This window comes from Procambarus clarkii, chromosome 15 (genome assembly GCF_040958095.1).
Source record: "Procambarus clarkii isolate CNS0578487 chromosome 15, FALCON_Pclarkii_2.0, whole genome shotgun sequence".
NCBI classification, from domain to species: Eukaryota; Metazoa; Arthropoda; class Malacostraca; order Decapoda; family Cambaridae; genus Procambarus; species Procambarus clarkii.
Genome location: NC_091164.1, coordinates 44462521 through 44482363, shown reverse-complemented (window position 1 = coordinate 44482363; position 19843 = coordinate 44462521). Strand labels below are relative to the sequence as shown.

General features: G+C 42.2%; 1 protein-coding gene across 1 annotated transcript in view; it reads right to left on the bottom strand.

The window, feature by feature from the left end:
• Positions 1-19843, bottom strand: part of LOC123752140 (adhesion G protein-coupled receptor L4) — a 406311-nt gene that overhangs the window by 310669 nt on the left and 75799 nt on the right. Inside the window, exon 2 of the mRNA XM_069325025.1 lies at positions 3174-3263. Coding sequence (XP_069181126.1) covers positions 3174-3252 — 79 coding nt within the window. The 5' untranslated portion in view covers positions 3253-3263. The remainder of the gene's footprint in view (positions 1-3173; positions 3264-19843) is intronic.

Here is a 19843-nt window from a genome sequence, read left to right as displayed (position 1 = left end):
GTGTGTCAGGGTGCTCGTGTGTCAGGGTGAACGTGACAGTGTGATCGTGTGTCAGGGTGCATGTGACAGTGTCTTCGTTTGTCAGGGTGCACGTGACAGTGTCTTCGTGTGTCAGGGTGCTCGTGACAGTGTGCTCATGTGTCAGGGTGCAGTTGAGAGTGTGCTTGTGTGTCCGGGTGCACGTGACAGTGTCTTCGTGTGTCAGGTTGCACGTGACAGTGTGCTCGTGTGTCAGGGTGCACGTGACAGTGTGGTCATGTGTCAGGGTGCACGTGACAGTGTGCTCGTGTGTCAGGGTGCACGTGACAGTGTGCTCGTTTGTCAGGGTACACGTGACAGTGTGCTCGTGTGTCAGGGTGCACGTGACAGTGTGATTGTGTATCACGGTGCACGCGACAGTGTCCTCGTGTGTCAGGGTACACGTGACAGTCTGATCGTGTGTCAGGGAGCACGTGACAGTGTGGTCGTGTGTCAGGTTGCACGTAACAGTGTGCTCGTGTGTTAGGGTGCACGTGTGTCAGGGTGCACGTGACAGTGTGCTTGTGTGTCAGGGTGCTCGTGTGTCAGAGTGCACGTGACCGTGTGCTCGTGTGTCAGGATGCACGTGTCAGTGTGCTCGTGTGTTAGGGTGCACGTGTGTCAGGGTGCACGTGACAGTGTGCTCGTGTGTCAGGGTGCTCGTGACAGTGTGCTCGTGTGTCAGGATGCACGTGACAGTGTGCTCGTGTGTTAGGGTGCACGTGTGTCAGGATGCACGTGACAGTGTGCTCGTGTGTCAGGATGCACGTGACAGTGTGCTCGTGTGTCAGGATGCACGTGACAGTGTGCTCGTGTGTCAGGATGCACGTGACAGTGTGCTCGTGAGTCAGGATGCACGTGACAGTGTGCTCGTGTGTCAGGCTGCACGTGACAGTGTGCTCGAGTGTCAGGGTGCACGTGACAGTGCGCTCGAGTGTCAGGGTGCACGTGACAGTGCGCTCGAGTGTCAGGGTGCACGTGACAGTGTGCTTGTGTGTCAGGGTGCTCGTGCGTCAGGGTGCACGTGACAGTGTGCTCGTGTGTCAGGATGCACGTGACAGTGTGCTCGTGTGTCAGGATGCACGTGACAGTGTGCTCGTGTGTTAGGGTGCACGTGTGTCAGGGTGCACGTGACAGTGTGCTCGTGTGTCAGGGTGCTCGTGTGTCAGGGTGCACGTGACAGTGTGGTCGTGTGTCAGGGTGCTCGTGACAGTTTGCTCGTGTGTCAGGGTGCACGTGACAGTGCACTCGTGTGCCAGGGTGCACGTGACAATGCGCTCGTGTGCCAGGGTGCACGTGACAGTGCGCTCGTGTGCCAGGGTGCACGTGACAGTGTGCTTGTGTGTCAGGGTGCACGTGACAGTGTGCTCGTGTGTCAGGGTGCACGTGACAGTGTGCTTGTGTGTCAGGGTGCACGTGACAGTGTGCTTGTGTGTCAGGGTGCACGTGACAGTGTGCTCGTGTGTCAGGGTGCACGTGACAGTGTGCTTGTGTGTCAGGGAGCACGTGACAGTGTGCTTGTGTGTCAGGGTGCACGTGAATATGTGCTCGAGTGTCAGGGTGTACGTAACAGGGTGCTCGTGTGTCAGGGTGCACGTGACAGTGTGCTCGTTTGTCAGGGTGCACGTGGCAGTGTGCTCGTGTGTCAGGGTGCACGTATATCAGGGTGCACGTGACAGTGTGCTCGTGTGTCAAGGTGTACGTGACAGTGTGCTCGTGTGTCAGGGTGCACGTGTATCAGGGTGCACGTGACAGTGTGCTCGTGTGTTAGGCTGCACGTGTATCAGGGTGCACGTGACAGTGTGCTCGTTTGTCAGGGTGCACGTGGCAGTGTGCTCGTGTGTCAGGGTGCACGTGTATCAGGGTGCACGTGACAGTGTGATCGTGTGTCAGGGTGCTTGTGAAAGTGTGCTCTTGTACTCACCTAGTTGTACTCACCTAGTTGTGTTTGCAGGGGTTGAGCTCTGGCTCTTTGGTCCCGCTCTCAACCGTCAATCAACAGGTGTACAGATTCCTGAGCCTATTGGGCTCTGTCATATCTACACTTGAAACTGCGTATGGAGTCAGCCTCCACCACATCACTTCCTAATGCATTCCATTTGTCAACCACTCTGACACTAAAAAAGTTCTTTCTAATATCTCTGTGACTCATTTGGGCACTCAGTTTCCACCTGTGTCCCCTTGTGCGTGTGCCCCTGGTGTTAAATAGACTGTCTTTATCTACCCTATCAATTCCCTCCAGAATCTTGAATGTGGTGATCATGTCCCCCCTAACTCTTCTGTCTTCCAACGAAGTGAGGTTTAAGTCCCGTAGTCTCTCCTCGTAGCACATACCTCTCAGCTCGGGTACTAGTCTGGTGGCAAACCTTTGAACCTTTTCCAGTTTAGTCTTATCCTTGACTAGATATGGACTCCATGCTGGGGCTGCATACTCCAGGAATGGCCTGACATATGTGGTATACAAAGTTCTGAATGATTCTTTACCCAAGTTTCTGAATGCCGTTCGTATGTTGGCCAGCCTGGCATATGCCTTTTTCCAGCTTCGTCTTGTGCTTGACAATGTACGGGCTCCATGCTGGGGCCGCATTCTTCAGGACTTGTATTACGTATGTGGTGTACAAGATTTCAAACGATTCCTTACAAAGGTTCCTAAAGGCTGTTCTGATGTTAGCCAGCCTCGCATATGCCGCTGACGTAATTCGCTTTATGTGGACTTCAGGAGACAGGTTTGGTGTGATATCAATTCCTAGATATTTATCTCTTTCCGTTTTATTAAGTACTTCATCTCCTATTGTGTATCTTGTGTCTGGCCTCCTGTTTCCACTGCCTAGTTTCATTACTTTGCATTTACTCTGGTTAAACTTTAGCAGCCATTTGTTGGACCATTCATTCAGTCTGTCTAGGTCGTCCTGTAGCCTCCTACTATCATCCTCTGTTTCAATCCTCCTCATATGCGTGTGTGTGTATGTGTTGTGTTTTGAACGATCTATCGGTCTCAGCAAATGATTTTCACATAATATATATTCAAAATGTCTTTCGGCCAACAAGCATGAGAGAGAGTGACAAACATTTACTGAGTGTAGAGTAACTATAGCACCTGAAGAAGGCTCTTCACGTAACTGTGGAGCTAAGGTGAAGCCGTCCTTAGTACCCACCTGGCAAGAACTTGATGGCGGTAGTGATGGCTAGTAGTGACGTCAGCAGCGTCGCCTGCAAGAGCCGCCTCCACAGCATCACCACTATTCCTTTAGGAATCCGTGCACATCTCTGAAGCAAAAATCATACAGTATATCTCATGGTTGGGAGATGGTTAACTCCAAGGACATGATGCTGACAACCACGCAGGGACTTGATAATGACCTTACACTTGAAAAGTTATCAGTCCGATAGTTATTCGTCCAAACGTTTTCTGTCTGAAAGTTATGTCTTCAAAAGTTATCTCTCGAAAAAGTTATTGCATCTAAAGTTATATCTCTAAAAGTTGTCTGCCAAAAGATATCTCAGCAAATGATATTTCATGAAAAGCTGTCTCTCCAAAATATTTACCATCAACTCTCGTTAAGCGAGGATATTCAAAACTTGTTGAAAACATAAAATAATTTGTATCTGATGGATCGACATTAATATATAATTTATCGGCTGTAAACATTGATCTATTGTTGTAATTTTTTTGTTTGACTGTAATATTTGATGTTTTGGCTCTAATCTTTCATGTATCGCTGTATTCTTTGATGTATCGCTGTAATCTGTTATGTATCGATTGTAATATTTGATGGATCGGTGTTAATCTCTGATGTAGCGGTTGTAATCTTTAATGCAACGTCTGTAGTCTTTGATCTAACATCTGTACTTTTGGATGTATCGGCAGTAATTTATTATATATTGGTGAAATCTTTGATGTATTGGCTGTAGTTTTATGTAATGTCAGAATATATAATCGTTGATATAACGTTTGTAATCTTGATATGTAGGCTGTAATCTTTGATGTATCGGCTCAAATACGGAATACAATCTAAACCTTTTTGATTCAGAGCCCCATAAATGATGTGATCCTGTGTGTGTTGGCACTTTATTCTACAACATATTAACAAGGAGCTTCAAAAGTTCTATTTAAATGCATACATTCACCAAGAGGTGTATTCTGGTTTTCGGTGTATACACACTGATAGTGGAAACACACTACAGTACAGTTGCTGGTGAGGTACTTGATGGTATTAGTACCTTGAGAAAGGTAATTGGTGGTATTAGTACCCTGTGAGAGGTACTTGGGGGTATTAGTACCTTGAGAAAGGTACTTGGTGCTATTAGTGCCCTGAGAGAGGTACTTGGGGGTATTAGTACCTTGAGAAAGGTCCTTGGTGGTATTAGTACCTTGAGAAAGGTACTTGGTGCTATTAGTGCCCTGAGAGAGGTACTTGGGGGTATTAGTACCTTGAGAAAGGTATTTGTTGGTATTAGTACCTTGAGAAAGGTACTTGGTGGTATTAGTACCCTGAGAGAGGTACTTGGTGGTATTAGTACCCTGAGAGAGGTACTTGGGGGTATTAGTACCTTGAAAAAGGTACTTGGTGGTATTAGTACCCTGTGAAAAGTACTTGGTGGTATTAGTACCTTGAGAGAGGTACTTGGTGGTATTAGTACCTTGAGAGAGGTACTTGGTGGTATTAATAACTTGAGTAAAGTACTTGGTGGTATTAGTACCTTGAGAGAGGTACTTGGTGGTATTAGTACCTTGAGAGAGGTACTTGGTAGTATTAGTACCTTGAGAGAGGTAATTGGTGGTATTAATAACTTGAGTAAAGTACTTGGTGGTATTACTTCACTAATTGTGATGGTTGCTATTTCCTCGTTCTTATCTTTCCTTTTTCCTCCTCCCTATTCTCTTTTCTCATTGTCTTTCCCACCGACTTTAGCCATTCTTGATTATCCTTTTTACCCATTCTTCATTATTCTTTCAAACATCTTATTTTTGACGCCCCAGTGTTTGAGGAGGCACACTCTTTCACCCATAGAACGGCGGTACCCGACGTTCTGAGCAAGGGGACGCTTTTATTGTCAATGGTCGTCTGCATTGGTGAACCCGATCTAAACGGACTGACGGTTTTTAAGGTGGCGATTGCAGGGCGTATACTTACGATGCTCCCTTAGGGGGGGGGGGCCGTCTTGTCGGGTGTCCTACCCTCTAACTGTGGTTCCATGGTTTGTATGGTGGTATAGGGGGGGGGGCTCATTCGTGAATGAAATTATTACCAACTCGTTTTTATGCCGCTGAATGATCCTCTAATAACTTCCCAGGCTCGTAGGGTGGGCGACCAGGCAGCCGAGTCGGACTGTGTTGGAAAACCGGGCACTATAGCGCCCGCCACATTGAGTCCAGACTAAGCCTCTTCTTGGACGCTCCCGACTACCCCCCCCCCCCCCCCTCTGCTCCCCCTCCCTGCTCTGTGGTAGTGTTGAGCCCAAAGTCACCAGTGGTGACCACCTAATCACCTGGAGCGGCTACTTCTCTCATTGTGACAACTAGATCTGTTTTACCACCCCTTTCGCTAAGGGTTCTCGGCACCAACACCCTTACAGATGTTCTCGCACGAGTCCTTCCAGTGCTAAAACTTTCCACGCCTTCTTTGATCCTACTACTTGGACAAAATACTTTGATCTCAACTATGAAGATTCTACACGTCCTGGTGATTTCTTCCTCCATAAACACCTCGTTGATTCGGTGGTTTTAACCCCACCCGTTTTTATACACGTGTCGTTGCTGCTCGTTTTCAGGATGCAGCTGCCCACTTAGCCGTATTGTCCAGCATTGGGGGTGACCCCTGTTACGGTTTCCAAAAAGACCTGGTTAAATGCCAATATTGTCACTGTTATCCTCCCCCACCATGTGGCGACTGATGTTAGGACGCAGAAAGACTGCCACAAGGATATTAAATATATCCTTGAAAGGCAAGGCCATTCTGTCCTCCAGGTTAGTAGTGTAAATGACCCCAAGTAGGGGCCGTTTTGCTTTTTCCGATGGCCCCCAACTTGGAGCAGGTTTTTTCCATGTTTTCCCTGACGGCCCCAACTTGGGGTGGGTCTTTTCCATTACCCCGGCGAGCAAGTCGAGGCTTTTTTCCGACGTCCCCAACTTGGCGCAGGGATGATAAAAAAAAATCCGATTTCTAAATCTAGCTCGGGGTATGTTGTTCAATTTTGTTTTCGTTGGTAACTCTTAGTCTCCTAATATTTTCATTCATTTATCATCCGCTCCCGACCGTCATAAGTAATTTTCCAAAATGTTAGATTAAAAGGCTCCCTCCTGGGTCCCTGCTATTTTGATCAAGGGGATTAAAAGGCCGGTCCCTGTCTGTGTGTTTTGCATTATCCCAGTGATCCTGCACAGACATCGCAAATGGTTAATGACGTCACCCTGTCCTCATCTTCCCTATATAAGACCGTTTTCTATTATGGTGTACATATTTCTAACCCATACTTATCTGGAAGTTTCATATTTATAGTGTCCAGCCGACGATCGTTTATTGATCAAAGAAATTGATGAAACCACTGTCTTTTATTCACATGAAACAAGGGGAGCAAGACAGACTATGAACTATCATGTATCTCAGCATTCCCCCCTGTTACCAAACCAGTATTTACCCAATTCACTTTCCTAAATATAAAACTTATCCAATTTATACCCATTGTTTAGTGTTCTGTCTCGAGTTAATACTTTTAATGTCCTATTAATATCCCTTTTGTCATGTCCATTCATCCACTTGCACACCTCTATCATCTCACCCCCTAATTTTTCACCTTTCTAGATAATGTAATTTAAGCTTTAACAATCTTTCTTCAAGCATCGCTTGTCGAGCTTAGGGAAATAAGATAAAAATTCACATCTCCCATTTGTATGAAACAGATCCCCAAGACATGGAGACTTCAACAGGAATTCAGTAGTATTCCCAAGTGCATGTTAATATATAATTTTTCAAAACCGGCTACACCAACACTCAGACATTTTTATTTAATTCATCCCTCACTGATAGTCCTGTGTACGTCACACATTCGCTCAAAAATATGCCCCCACATCTTACTGAAGCATATTACAAATCAAAATACTCATTCAGTGTGCATATATATATATATATATATATATATATATATATATATATATATATATATATATATATATATATATATATATATATATATATATATATACATATATATATATATATATATATATATATATATATATATATATATATATATATATATATATATATATATATATATATATATATATATATATGAACTATATTGAGTAGAAGCTGCATCGCATGTTTTGAAATAGGCCTTCTACAGTTACCTTCATTCAGATGTTCTCATCCCCAATGGGATTTTATCCACCAATGGGTACATTTCTTTTAGCCAACGTCACACATGCGGTTCCAAGGAGGGACCCAGCCTCTCATTATCCCATTCCTTAATCTCTCAATGACTCAAGTGTTCGCTGTGTCATCACAGGCTATGGCATGTCTTGTATTATCTCATATCTAGCTCATTGCATTTTTCTGTTATTCATTTCATCAGTCCTACCAAACTAACCTAACCTGACCTAAAATAAACAAATGTATTCTACAGTAATAACACCCATTGTTATTTTAGCAACGTCACAAAAGCTTCCCCCCAGTATAAGGATAAATTATGGCCACCCATTAACAGATAGGTGTCAAGGCCAACACAGCAACCTGACTGTTCAACTATGAGTGATGTCACAAAGATGCTCAATGAGGCCTTTGCCTGCTACTTATCTGTGTTATGTATTTAATGTTATTATTCGAAAAATGGTTAGACTATCCACCCCCCACCTTACCTAACTTCATCAGAGGTGTAAGAATATACATTACAGTCATCCACAACTGTAATCATTCATTATGCAGTGATAAGATCAAAAACTAAAATAGCGACCCAAATGTCGTACCACAATTTAAACAGAATCGTACATCTGGCAGGTCATCTGTCCTAGTATCTGTGCTCATTGGCTAGTCAGCAGTCCTCACATCCATCAAATAGCTGCCCAAATGTCGAACCGCAATTCATCCATCTTGCAACACAGCTGGATCCTAACCAGTACAAGAACATAAGAACATAAGAACAAAGGCAACTGCAGAAGGCCTATTGTCCTATTCGAGGCAGCTCCTATTTATAACCACCCAATCCCACTCATATACTTGTCCAACCCGCGCTTGAAACAATCGAGGGACCCCACCTCCACCACGTTACGTGGCAATTGATTCCACAAATCAACAACCCTGTTACTGAACCAGTATTTACCCAAGTCTTTCCTAAATCTAAACTTATCCAATTTATACCCATTGTTTCGTGTTCTGTCTTGTGTTGATACTTTTAATACACTATTAATATCCCATTTGTTATGTCCGTTCATCCACTTGTAAACCTCTACCATATCACCCTTAACTCTTCGCCTTTCCAGTGAATGCAAGTTAAGCCTTGTTAATCTTTCTTCATATGAAAGATTTCTAATTTGGGGAATTAACTTATCCTACGCTGAACACGTTCAAGTGAATTTATATCTATTCTATAGTATGGCGAACAAAACTGAACTGCATAATCTAAATGGGGCCTAACCAGAGCAAGATATAGCAGAAGAAAAACACCAGGTGTCTTGTTACTAACGCTTCGATTAATAAATCCCAGTGTCTTATTTGCCTTATTACGAACATTCAGGCATTGATCCTTTTGTTTTAAATTCTTACTAATCATAACTCCCAGATCCCTTTCGCAATTCGACTTTGCAATCTCCACACCATCTAGCTCGTATCTTGTTACTCTATCATCATTACCTAGCCTCATAACTTTACATTTATCAGCATTAAACTGCATCTGCCAATCCTTTGACCATTTCAAAACCCTATTTAGATCAACTTGAAGTGATAGTGAGTCTTCTTCCGTGTTAATTTCCCTACAGATTTTTGTATCATCGGCAAATTTGCAAATGTTGCTACTCAAACCTGAATCTAAATCATTTATATATATTATAAACAACAGAGGTCTCAGGACAGAGCCCTGAGGTACTCCACTAACAACATTATCCCACTCTGACTTAACCCCATTTATACTAACTCTGTTTCCTTTGGAATAGCAATGCCCTAATCCAACCTATTATAGCACACACAATACCATGAGCCTCTATTTTTTTAATCAGTCTTTTAGGTGGCACTGTATCAAAAGCTTTGCTAAAGTCAAGGTACACAACATCACAATCCTTACCACTATCAACTGCCTCAACTATGCTGGAATAAAATGATAGCAAATTTGTTAAACATGAACGGCCATTTGTAAAACCAAGTTGCGACTCATTTATTAATTTATGTTAACTCGGACCTATCCTGTTTCTGATATAGGTAAATAATCTCCCAGAGGGTATAGACTCATTCCTCTCAATGTTTGGTGACGACGCCAAAATTATGAGAAGGATTAATGCAGAGGAGGACAGCTTAAGGCTTCAAGAAGACCTGGACAAGCTGCAGGAATGGTCGAACAAATGGTTGTTAGAGTTTAACCCAAGCAAATGTAATGTAATAAAGATAGGGGTAGGAAGCAGGAGACCAGATACAAGGTATCATTTGGGAGACGAAATACTTCAGGAGTCAGAGAGAGAGAAAGACCTGGGGGTTGATATCACGCCAGACCTGTCCCCTGAAGCTCATATCAAGAGGATAACATCAGCAGCATGTGCCAGGTTGGCTAACATAAGAACGGCCTTTAGAAACTTGCGTAAGGAATCTTTCAGAACATTATATACCACATATGTCAGACCAATCCTGGAGTATGCGGCTCCAGCATGGAGTCCATATTTAGTCAAGCATAAGACTAAACTGGAAAAGGTTCAAAGGTTTGCCACGAGACTAGTACCCGAGCTGAGAGGTATGAGCTACGAGGAGAGACTACGGGAATTAGACCTCACTTCGTTGGAAGACAGAAGAGTTAAGGGGACATGATCACCACATTCAAGATTCTCAAGGGAATCGACAGGACAAAAATAAAGACAGGTTATTTAACACAAAGGGCACACACACTATTGCACACAGGTGGAAACTGAGTGCCCAAATGAGCCACAGAGATATTAGTAAGAACTTTTTAGTGTTAGAGTGGTTGACAAATGGAATGCATTAGGGGGTGATTTGGTGGAGGCTGGCTCCATACACAGTTTCAAGTGTAGATATGATAGAGCCCAATAGGCTCAGGAACCTGTACACCTGTTGATTGACGGTTGAGAGGTGGTACCAATGAGCCAAAGCTCAACCCTCGCAAGCACAACTATGTGAGTACATACATACATACATACATACGTATGTATGTATGTATGTATGAATGTATGTATGTACGTACGTACTTATGTATGTATGTACGTACATACATACATACACATACATACATACATACATACATACATATACTCCACAATCCGTACATACATACATATACTCCACAATACATACATACATACATATACTCCACAACCCATACATGCATAGAGAATAGCCTGTTTTTGCCACCATTAATCAGACGTTATTTATGCCATATGAATCCCTAAAGGTAGAGGTAGGATCCCTAAGAGGTAGCGGGTAGAGGGTCAGGTCAAGGGAGAGGGAGAGGGAAGACGTACCGTGCGCGCTCCGTTAAAATCGTGACATTAACCGGGATTTCTTAGGACTACAGCCATGGGTTACTGATTACAGACATCACAAGTGCATAGAGACCCGCTGGAAAATTGAAAACAGTCATTAACAATGGAACTTTGTGTTAAATAGAGAATAAACGGGAGACCACGTGTGAGCCAGTGAACGAGGCTTTGTGTACATGCGTGCAAGCGGTATGAGGAAAAACATAGTGAACAGTGATTCGTGGAACAGTGAAGTGGAACGGGTATCACAACACACATATAAGTTGTAAGTGTAGGAAAACCGTGCATAGAATATTATAAATATAGAATACTAGAAATATAGAATAGTGGCAAGAGGCAGCATCAGCTAGACTGTCACACAAGCCACGGGGCCTACCCCAAGGCACGTCCACAGTGATAAAATACGGAAAATATATAGTGTAATATGGAAATGTGGATCTAGGTATTAGTAATAAAGTGAGTGAGTAACATTGCAAGCCGGAAATTAGGCGGAAAATTCCTTGTAAGAATACAAGCAAAGAATAAATCAGTGTTATAAATCGAGTAACTGGAAACATCAACCTGGGACAACAAGAGGTCACCTGTACCGACCGCGGACCAGCTTTCTCTACCCTACGCTAAGTACCTGCCATAAAGTTTGAACAAAATAACATACATAATATTACAAATATACGGTATACTTTAATATTATAAATATTAAATATATAAATATATACATATAATTTTATAAAGAGTTAAAAGAACTGACATCAACAAGTGATCCATACAGTGAAGCACAAATACAATACATCAGACAATGGAGAGGTGTGGCGAGTGTTCGGGAGTATTGGTGTTACGGCCCTCTCGGGACGCAACGGGGTCCTTACTCTGATGTTGTTAGAGGAAGATATAATGTATCCGTTCCCGAGCCAGTAGTGGCTATCAAGGGATGAGATCCGTGACGTAAGTAACTTAAAGGGAGTAGGGAAAGAAAGTTAAGAACTTAATATTATACTTATTACCATCACCAATTAAATATATAAAATCAAAAAGTGCACAGGGGGAGGGTATTAACACTATACAAGGGGATTAATCCATAATCGTTGTCTTCTGCTGAAGACGCTGGTGCCACAACTCTCGGTGCCGAGTCCTTGGTGCTTTCTTCGTGGCCACACAACGAATTATCCAAAGAAGTTGAGCCTACCCTGGCTACAGGTCAGCCAAAACACAGGTCCACTGGGGGCACCGTCGTGGAGGCCGTCAACCACACGTCCAGCTGGTCTGCTGGCAGGTACTGAGCCACCAAGGCTGGTACGGCCACTCCACGAACGATATAAGGGGTACGCCCTAGACAGGAGTCTCGTGTGATATCACAAATCACCCTCCTGTCTTCAGTACCCCAGTGGATGATCGTCTCCAACAGTCGGTCCCGGGTAAATCCTCTTACTGCCACTCCACTGGCAGGCTAACACATCACAGTGTTCTTCCGGGGGGACGACTTCACAACAGCTGCAGCAACGGTCAAGGTATGGAGACTGGCTGCCTCGGGTAGACTGACTCCACTTCCCTCACAGTGGTCCCAGGTCGGCTCTGTAAGCAGACACGTCATCAATAACTGGGACACTAAAACACCTCACTTACGGGCTCGGGCGCAAACACCTGACGTATCCAGTCCATAGATGGCGCTGTCGTCGGAGCACCACCTCACCAGAGGTCAGGAGCAGCTGTGTTGTGAGCTGCTCAGGACTGGAAACTGGCCCTTGTGGCCGATATTCGCCGTCCTCATCCGGTGTCGTCGTTCGTTTGGCGGGGGTTTCGGGAGCTGACCCACAGATGGCGTAGTCGTTACTGCTCCTTGCTCGGACGCTGGATCCGGGTTCGTAACAATTGGGAAGACGTAATGTAGGCGTCAAGTGTTGCATCTGTAACATAAGATTTCACCTGGCCTTTGCAGAATTATCTCCAGGATGCACTAAAGGGCAAGGAATTTACTGGGTTTGCAAAGATGACAGATTAATGTTGGAGAACATAACTAAACTGATGAAAAATATTCCCGAGTCACCGAGATTATCATTCACGGACAAGCTGCCAGAGATATATGCGGACTGGGAAAAGACAACACTGGATAATGACCAAAACTCAGGAACAGATAGTTTAGAGAACCGCAGCAGTAGTGTGGAGGAAGAGGGTATTGTGGTACAAAATAATAGCAATATTGCAGAGCCAGGTAATATAAACGATGAGAGCAACAGTGAGACAGAGGGCATAAATGAAGGAATTTGGACGAAAAACGGAGATGGCTCCAATATAGAGATAGACAAGACAGACACAGGTATAAATACCTTGAAAAACGCAAAACCGGAACATATTTGCAAATTCTACCCTAAAGGAATATGCAAATATGGAAAATTAGGAGCAAAATGCAATTTTCTGGATCCTCGAAAATGCAAGAACATGTTGGAGAGGGGTACATGCCGTTTTGGAACAGGGTGTAGATACTTTCACCCTAAATTATCTCAATTTTCAATTAGAGACAAAATATGTTACAATCTTCAGTGTCCGGAATTCCACGTGAGAGGTACACAGCGTTATAGACGGGAAGATCAATATGACACTACTGGAAATTTTTTAGAGGAAGGCAGAAACAAAGTAGTAAATATAAGAGAGAGGAACAGTCAGATGTAACCACGCCAGGAGTACAGAGGGGAACGGAGATGCCCACAAGACTGGAATACAAATTATCAACAAGCACATACCTGGTTGATACCTGGTTGATGGGGTTCTGGGAGTTCTTCTACTCCCCAAGCCCGGCCCGAGGCCAGGCTTGACTTGTGAGAGTTTGGTCCACTAGACTGTTGCTTGGAGCGGCCCGCAGGCCCACATACCCACCACAGCCCGGTTGGTCCGGCACTCCTTGGACGAATAAATCTAGTTTCCCCTTGAAGATGTCCACGGTTATTCCTGCAATATTTCTTATGCTTGCTGGGAGGACGTTGAACAACCGCGGACCTCTGATGTTTATACAGTGTTCTCTGATTATGCCTATGGCACCTCTGCTCTTCACTGGTTCTATTCTGCATTTTCTTCCATAGCGTTCACTCCAGTACGTTGTTATTTTACTGTTTAGATTTGGTACTTGGCCCTCCAGTATCTTCCAGGTGTATATTATTTGATATCTCTCTCGTCTTCTTTCTAGTGAGTACATTTGGAGAGCTTTGAGATGATCCGAATAATTTAGGTGCTTTATTGCGTCTATGCGTGCCGTATATGTTCTCTGTATTCCCTCTATTTCAGCAATCTCTCCTGTTCTGAAAGGGGGAAGTGAGTACTGAGCAGTACTCAAGACGGGACAACACAAGTGACTTGAAGAGTACAACCATTGTGATGGGATCCCTGGATTCGAAAGTTCTCGTAATCCATCCTATCATTTTTCTAGCTGTCGCAATATTTGCTTGGTTATGCTCCTTAAACGTTAGGTCGTCAGACATTATTATTCCCAAATCCTTTACAGGCTGTTTTCCTACTATGGGTACATTTGATTGTGTTTTGTACTCTGTATTATGTTTATGGTCCTCATTTTTACCGTACCTGAGTACCTGGAATTTATCACTGTTAAACATTATGTTATTTACTGATGCCCAGTCGAAAATTTTATTAATATCAGCTTGAAGTTTTTCAGTGTCTTCAGGCGAGATAATTTTCATACTGATTTTTGTGTCATCTGCAAAGGATGATACGAAGCTGTGACTTGTATTTTTGTCTATATCTGATATGAGAATTAGGAAAAGCAGCGGTGCAAGGACTGCACCCTGAGGTACAGAGCTTTTAACTGCACTTGGACTAGATTTTATTTGGTTGACCGTTACTCGCTGAGTCCTGTTTGACAGAAAACTGAGTATCCAGCGTCCTACTTTACCGGTTATTCCCATTGACTTCATTTTGTTTGCTATCACGCCATGGTCACATTTATCGAAAGCCTTTGCGAAGTCCGTGTATATCACATCAGCATTCTGTTTTTCTTCTAATGCCTCAGTGACTTTGTCGTAGTGCTCAAGTAGCTGTGAGAGGTGATCTTCTCGAGGTGAGAGGAAAGTAGCTGTGATCTTCCCGCTCGAAATCCATGTTGGCCTAGGTTGTGGAGGTCATTGGTCTCCATGAAATTGGTGACCTGACTCCTAATCACTCTCTCAAATACTTTTAAAATGTGCGATGTTAGTGCAACTGGTCTATAATTCTTTGCCAATGCTTTGCTCCCTCCCTTGTGTAGAGGGGCTATGTCTGCTACTTTAAGTGCATCTGGTATCTCCCCCGTGTCCAAGCTCTTCCTCCACACTATACTGAGTGCCTGTGCTACCGGCACTTTGCATTTCTTTATAAATATTGAATTCCATGAGGTACAGAGGTACTACACCACACAACACCCGTCCTACTACCAAACTGGACGAATCACTTCCAAAACAACACACCCTGGACCGGGGTAGAGTGGGGGGAGAACTACCAAAGCCCACCAAAAGTGACACGCAATGTGGGAAATCATTCATATTTGCAAACATACAAGGCTTGAAACCAAAATCAAGAAATAAAGCTAAGTTCGTAAATGGCCTCCTAATAGAATCGAACTCAGTATGTGGTGCATTTTTACAGAAACCCACACAAAAGACCACATGGATAGTGAAATCTGGATTCCGAATTATAATCTATATAGAAGTGACAGAGTAATTAGGTCAATTGGAGGAGTAGGTCTGTATATTAAAGAAGAGCTGGCATGCACAGAGTTCCTGAACTCGTTCAATGAGGTGGTAGAGGTACTTGGAATCAAGGTAGAAAATATTAATCTACTTAATATTTTAATATACAAACCGCCAGATGCAACAGTTGAGGAATTTACTGAACAGATCCACAAAATAGAGAATATCCTTGATAACCTCGCAAACCCAGTACCAGATATTATCTTCCTTGGAGACTTCAATCTACCCAGTTTAAAATGGAGAATAGTAAACAATAACATCATAGTGGGAAGTCAACCTGGAAATAACCAACCACAGGTCAGAGAACTACTGAGATTCTTTGACAAATTCTCGCTCAGTCAGCAGATTACAGAACCAACTAGGAACGAAAACACGCTGGACCTGATATTCACGAACAATGAGGAGCTAATCAGAGACATTACTGTCTCAGACACTACGTACTCGGACCACAAGCTCATTGAAGTACAAACTAACATTAATAAAGGTAGTAGGCCCAAGAGAAACAACAAGTGAGAAGGGCTATTCAATAAATTCAATTTTAATAATAAGAGGATAGACTGGGAGAAACTAAACAGGGAACTTACAAACACTCAATAGGAAAATGTTCTAAGAAATAAAAATCCTACACAGGGAATAGAAAAACTGACTTCTGAAGCATACGAAGTCTGTCTGAAACATGTTCCTTTGAGGAAAGCCAAAAAGAGGTCCAGTGTAGAAAGAGAACGCAGACGACATTACAAAAGGAGGAAGAAATTAACGGAAATGCTTAAGCAGACACGACTCTCCATACAAAGAAGAAATAATTTAAACGGGGAGATTGAAGAAATCGAACAGAGACTGAAGCATTCCTATCAGACTGAAGAAAGACAACTAGAACAGAAAGCAATTCAAGAAATAAAGAAAAACCTAAAATATTTCTTCACATATGCTAAATCAAAAGCGAAAACCACTGCCAGTATTGGACCTATTCGTATTAGTGAAGGTTCATACACTGAGGATGACAAAGAAATTAGTGAAATCCTGAAAAAGCAGTATGAAGACATGTTTAGCACTCCAATAGTCAGCATGAAAGTGGAAGATTCGGACAATTCCTTTATGAATGATACTCAGACACCTGTAAATATAACTGATATCAACACGAGTGTGGCAGATTTTGAAAGAGAAATTGACAATATGCCCATGCACTCAGCCCCGGGTCCAGACTCATGGAATTCAATATTTATAAAGAAATGCAAAGTGCCAGTAGCACAAGCACTCAGTATAGTGTGGAGGAAGAGCTTGGACACAGGGGAGATACCAGATGCGCTTAAAGCAGCAGACATTGCCCCTCTACACAAGGGTGGTAGCAAAGCATTGGCAAAGAATTATAGACCAGTTGCACTAACGTCCCACATAATAAAAGTATTTGAAAGAGTGATCAGGAGTCAGGTCACTGGATTCATGGAAACCAATGACCTCCACAATACAGGCCAACATGGATTTAGAGCAGGAAGATCATGCCTCTCACAGCTACTTGACCACTATGACAAAATCACTGAGGCATTAGAGGAAAAACATAACGCAGATGTCGTATACACAGATTTTGCAAAGGCATTCGACAAATGTGACCATGGAGTGATTGCACACAAAATGAGGTCAATGGGTATAATTGGTAAAGTAGGACGCTGGATACTCAATTTCCTGTCGAACAGAACACAAAGAGTAACAGTCAATCAAGTAAAATCGAGTCCGAGCGCAGTTAAAAGCTCTGTACCTCAAGGTACAGTCCTTGCACCAATGCTGTTCCTTATTCTCATATCAGATATAGACAAAAACACAAGTCACAGCTTCGTGTCATCCTTTGCAGATGACACAAAAATCAGCATGAAAATTACCTCTGCGGAAGACATTGATAAACTACAAACAGATATTAACAAAGTTTTCGATTGGGCAGCAGAAAATAACATGATGTTTAACGGTGATAAATTCCAGGTACTCAGATACGGCAAAAATGAGGATCTTAAACATAATACAGAGTACAAAACACTATCGAATCTGCCCATAGTAGGAAAACAGCATGCCAAGGATTTGGGAATAATGATGTCCGACGACCTAACGTTTAGGGAACATAAGCAAGCAAGTATTGCATCAGCCAGAAAAAATGATAGGATGGATTACGAGAACCTTCAAGTCCAGAGATCCCATCACAATGGTTGTACTCTTCAAATCACTTGTGTTGTCCCGTCTTGAGTACTGCTCAGTACTCACTTCCCCCTTCAGAGCAGGAGAGATTGCTGAAACTGAAGGAATACAGAAAACATATACGGCACGCATAGACGAGATAAAGCACCTAAATTATTCGGATCGTCTCAAAACTCTCCAAATGTACTACTCACTAGAAAGGAGACGAGAGAGATACCAAATAATAAACACATGGAAAATACTGTAAGGCCAGGTCCCAAATCTGCACAGTAAAATAAGAACGCACTGCAGTGAACGACATGGAAGAAAATGCAGAATAGAACCAGTGAAGAGCAGAGGTGCCATGGGCACAATCAGAGAACACTGTATGGACTTCAGAGGTTCACGGTTGTTCAACGTCCTACCAGCGAGCATCAGAAATATTACAGGAACAACCGTGGGCATCTTCAAGAGGAAACTAGATCGTTTCCTTCAAGGAGTGCCGGACCAACCGGGCTGTGGTGGGTATGTGGGCCTGCGGGCCGCTCCAAGCAACAGCCTGGTGGACCAAACTCCTACAAGTCAAGTCTGGCCTTGGGCCGGGCTTGGGGAGTAGAAGAACTCCCAGAACCCCATCAACCAGGTATCAACCTAAAATGTTTTAGGAATAAGATTTCAATGATCCCTCAGCTCATTCATAAGTAATCTTAATTATTTGTTATGTTAATTCATATAAATGCATACCAGTCAGCAAGGTATTCATATTATTCCAGCAAGTTAAAAATATTATTAAATATCCACCTACATATTATTCAAATGGATAAACCAGGGTGTATATGTCCCATTGAAATCATTACATTAGTAATTATTCATAAAAAGCTAAGGTTGTGTTAAGGAGCTCAAAAATATATTAATTTAACATTATACGCACAAAATGCAACACTATTACTTACACTAAAAATATCCAAAATCAAAAACATTCAGTATAAAACACATATATACATTTACACTCAATATAGCATTTAAGCACAAAGCATTTCCGCACTAAATTCCATTTACACAGAAAAAATAACATTTACACACCAAATACGCCATTTATTCACAAAATGTATTATTTACACACAAAATATGCCATTCACACAAAAAATATGTCATTTATTGACAAAATATGTCATTTATAGACAAAATATGTTATTTATAGACAAAATATGTCATTTACATACAAAATATGTCAGATGCACACAAAAATATTCCATTTACACAAATACTGCATTTATACTCAAAGTATAACATTTACACAAAGTATGGTATTTCCACAAATATAGCAAATTGCTTATATGTCTAGACAATCAAAATGCACTTTCATCAAAATTACACTATTCCATGAACATGGATCTTGGTTCAATATTGCCTCATATTCTTAGCTAAGAATATGAGGCAATATCCTTGCCCTAGAGATGGGTTGGTCAGGTTCCTTGGTGCTGGCCTGTATCCACTCTCTCTTGCTCTAGTCAGTCTGATGTTGACAACGGCTTTAACAGGCCGAAACGTTCATTTCTCTTTCACATATCTTTGTGGTTTTTCCGCATACAAATGATCAGTGTTTAGTGATCGTCAATTGCATATATATATATATATATATATATATATATATATATATATATATATATATATATATATATATATATATATATATATATATATGTATATATATGTCGTACCTAGTAGCCAGAATGCACTTCTCAGCCTAATATGCAAGGCCCGATTTGCCTAATAAGCCAATTTTTCCTGAATTAATATATTTTCTCTAATTTTTTTCTTATGAAATGATAAAGCTACCCATTTCATTATGTATGAGGTAAATTTTTTTGTATTGGAGTTAAAATTAACGTAGATATATGACCGAACCTAACCAACCCTACCTAACCTAACCTAACCTATCTTTATAGGTAAGGTTAGGTTAGGTAGCTGAAAAAGTTAGGTTAGGTTAGGTTAGGTTGGTTAGGTAGTCGAAAAACAATTAATTCATGAAAACTTGGCTTATTAGGCAAATCGGGCCTTGCATAGTAGGCTGAGAAGTGGGTTCTGGCTATTAGGTACGACATATATATATATATATATATATATATATATATATATATATATATATATATATATATATATATATATATATATATATATATATATATATATATATGTCGTACCTAGTAGCCAGAACGCACTTCTCAGCCTACTATGCAAGGCC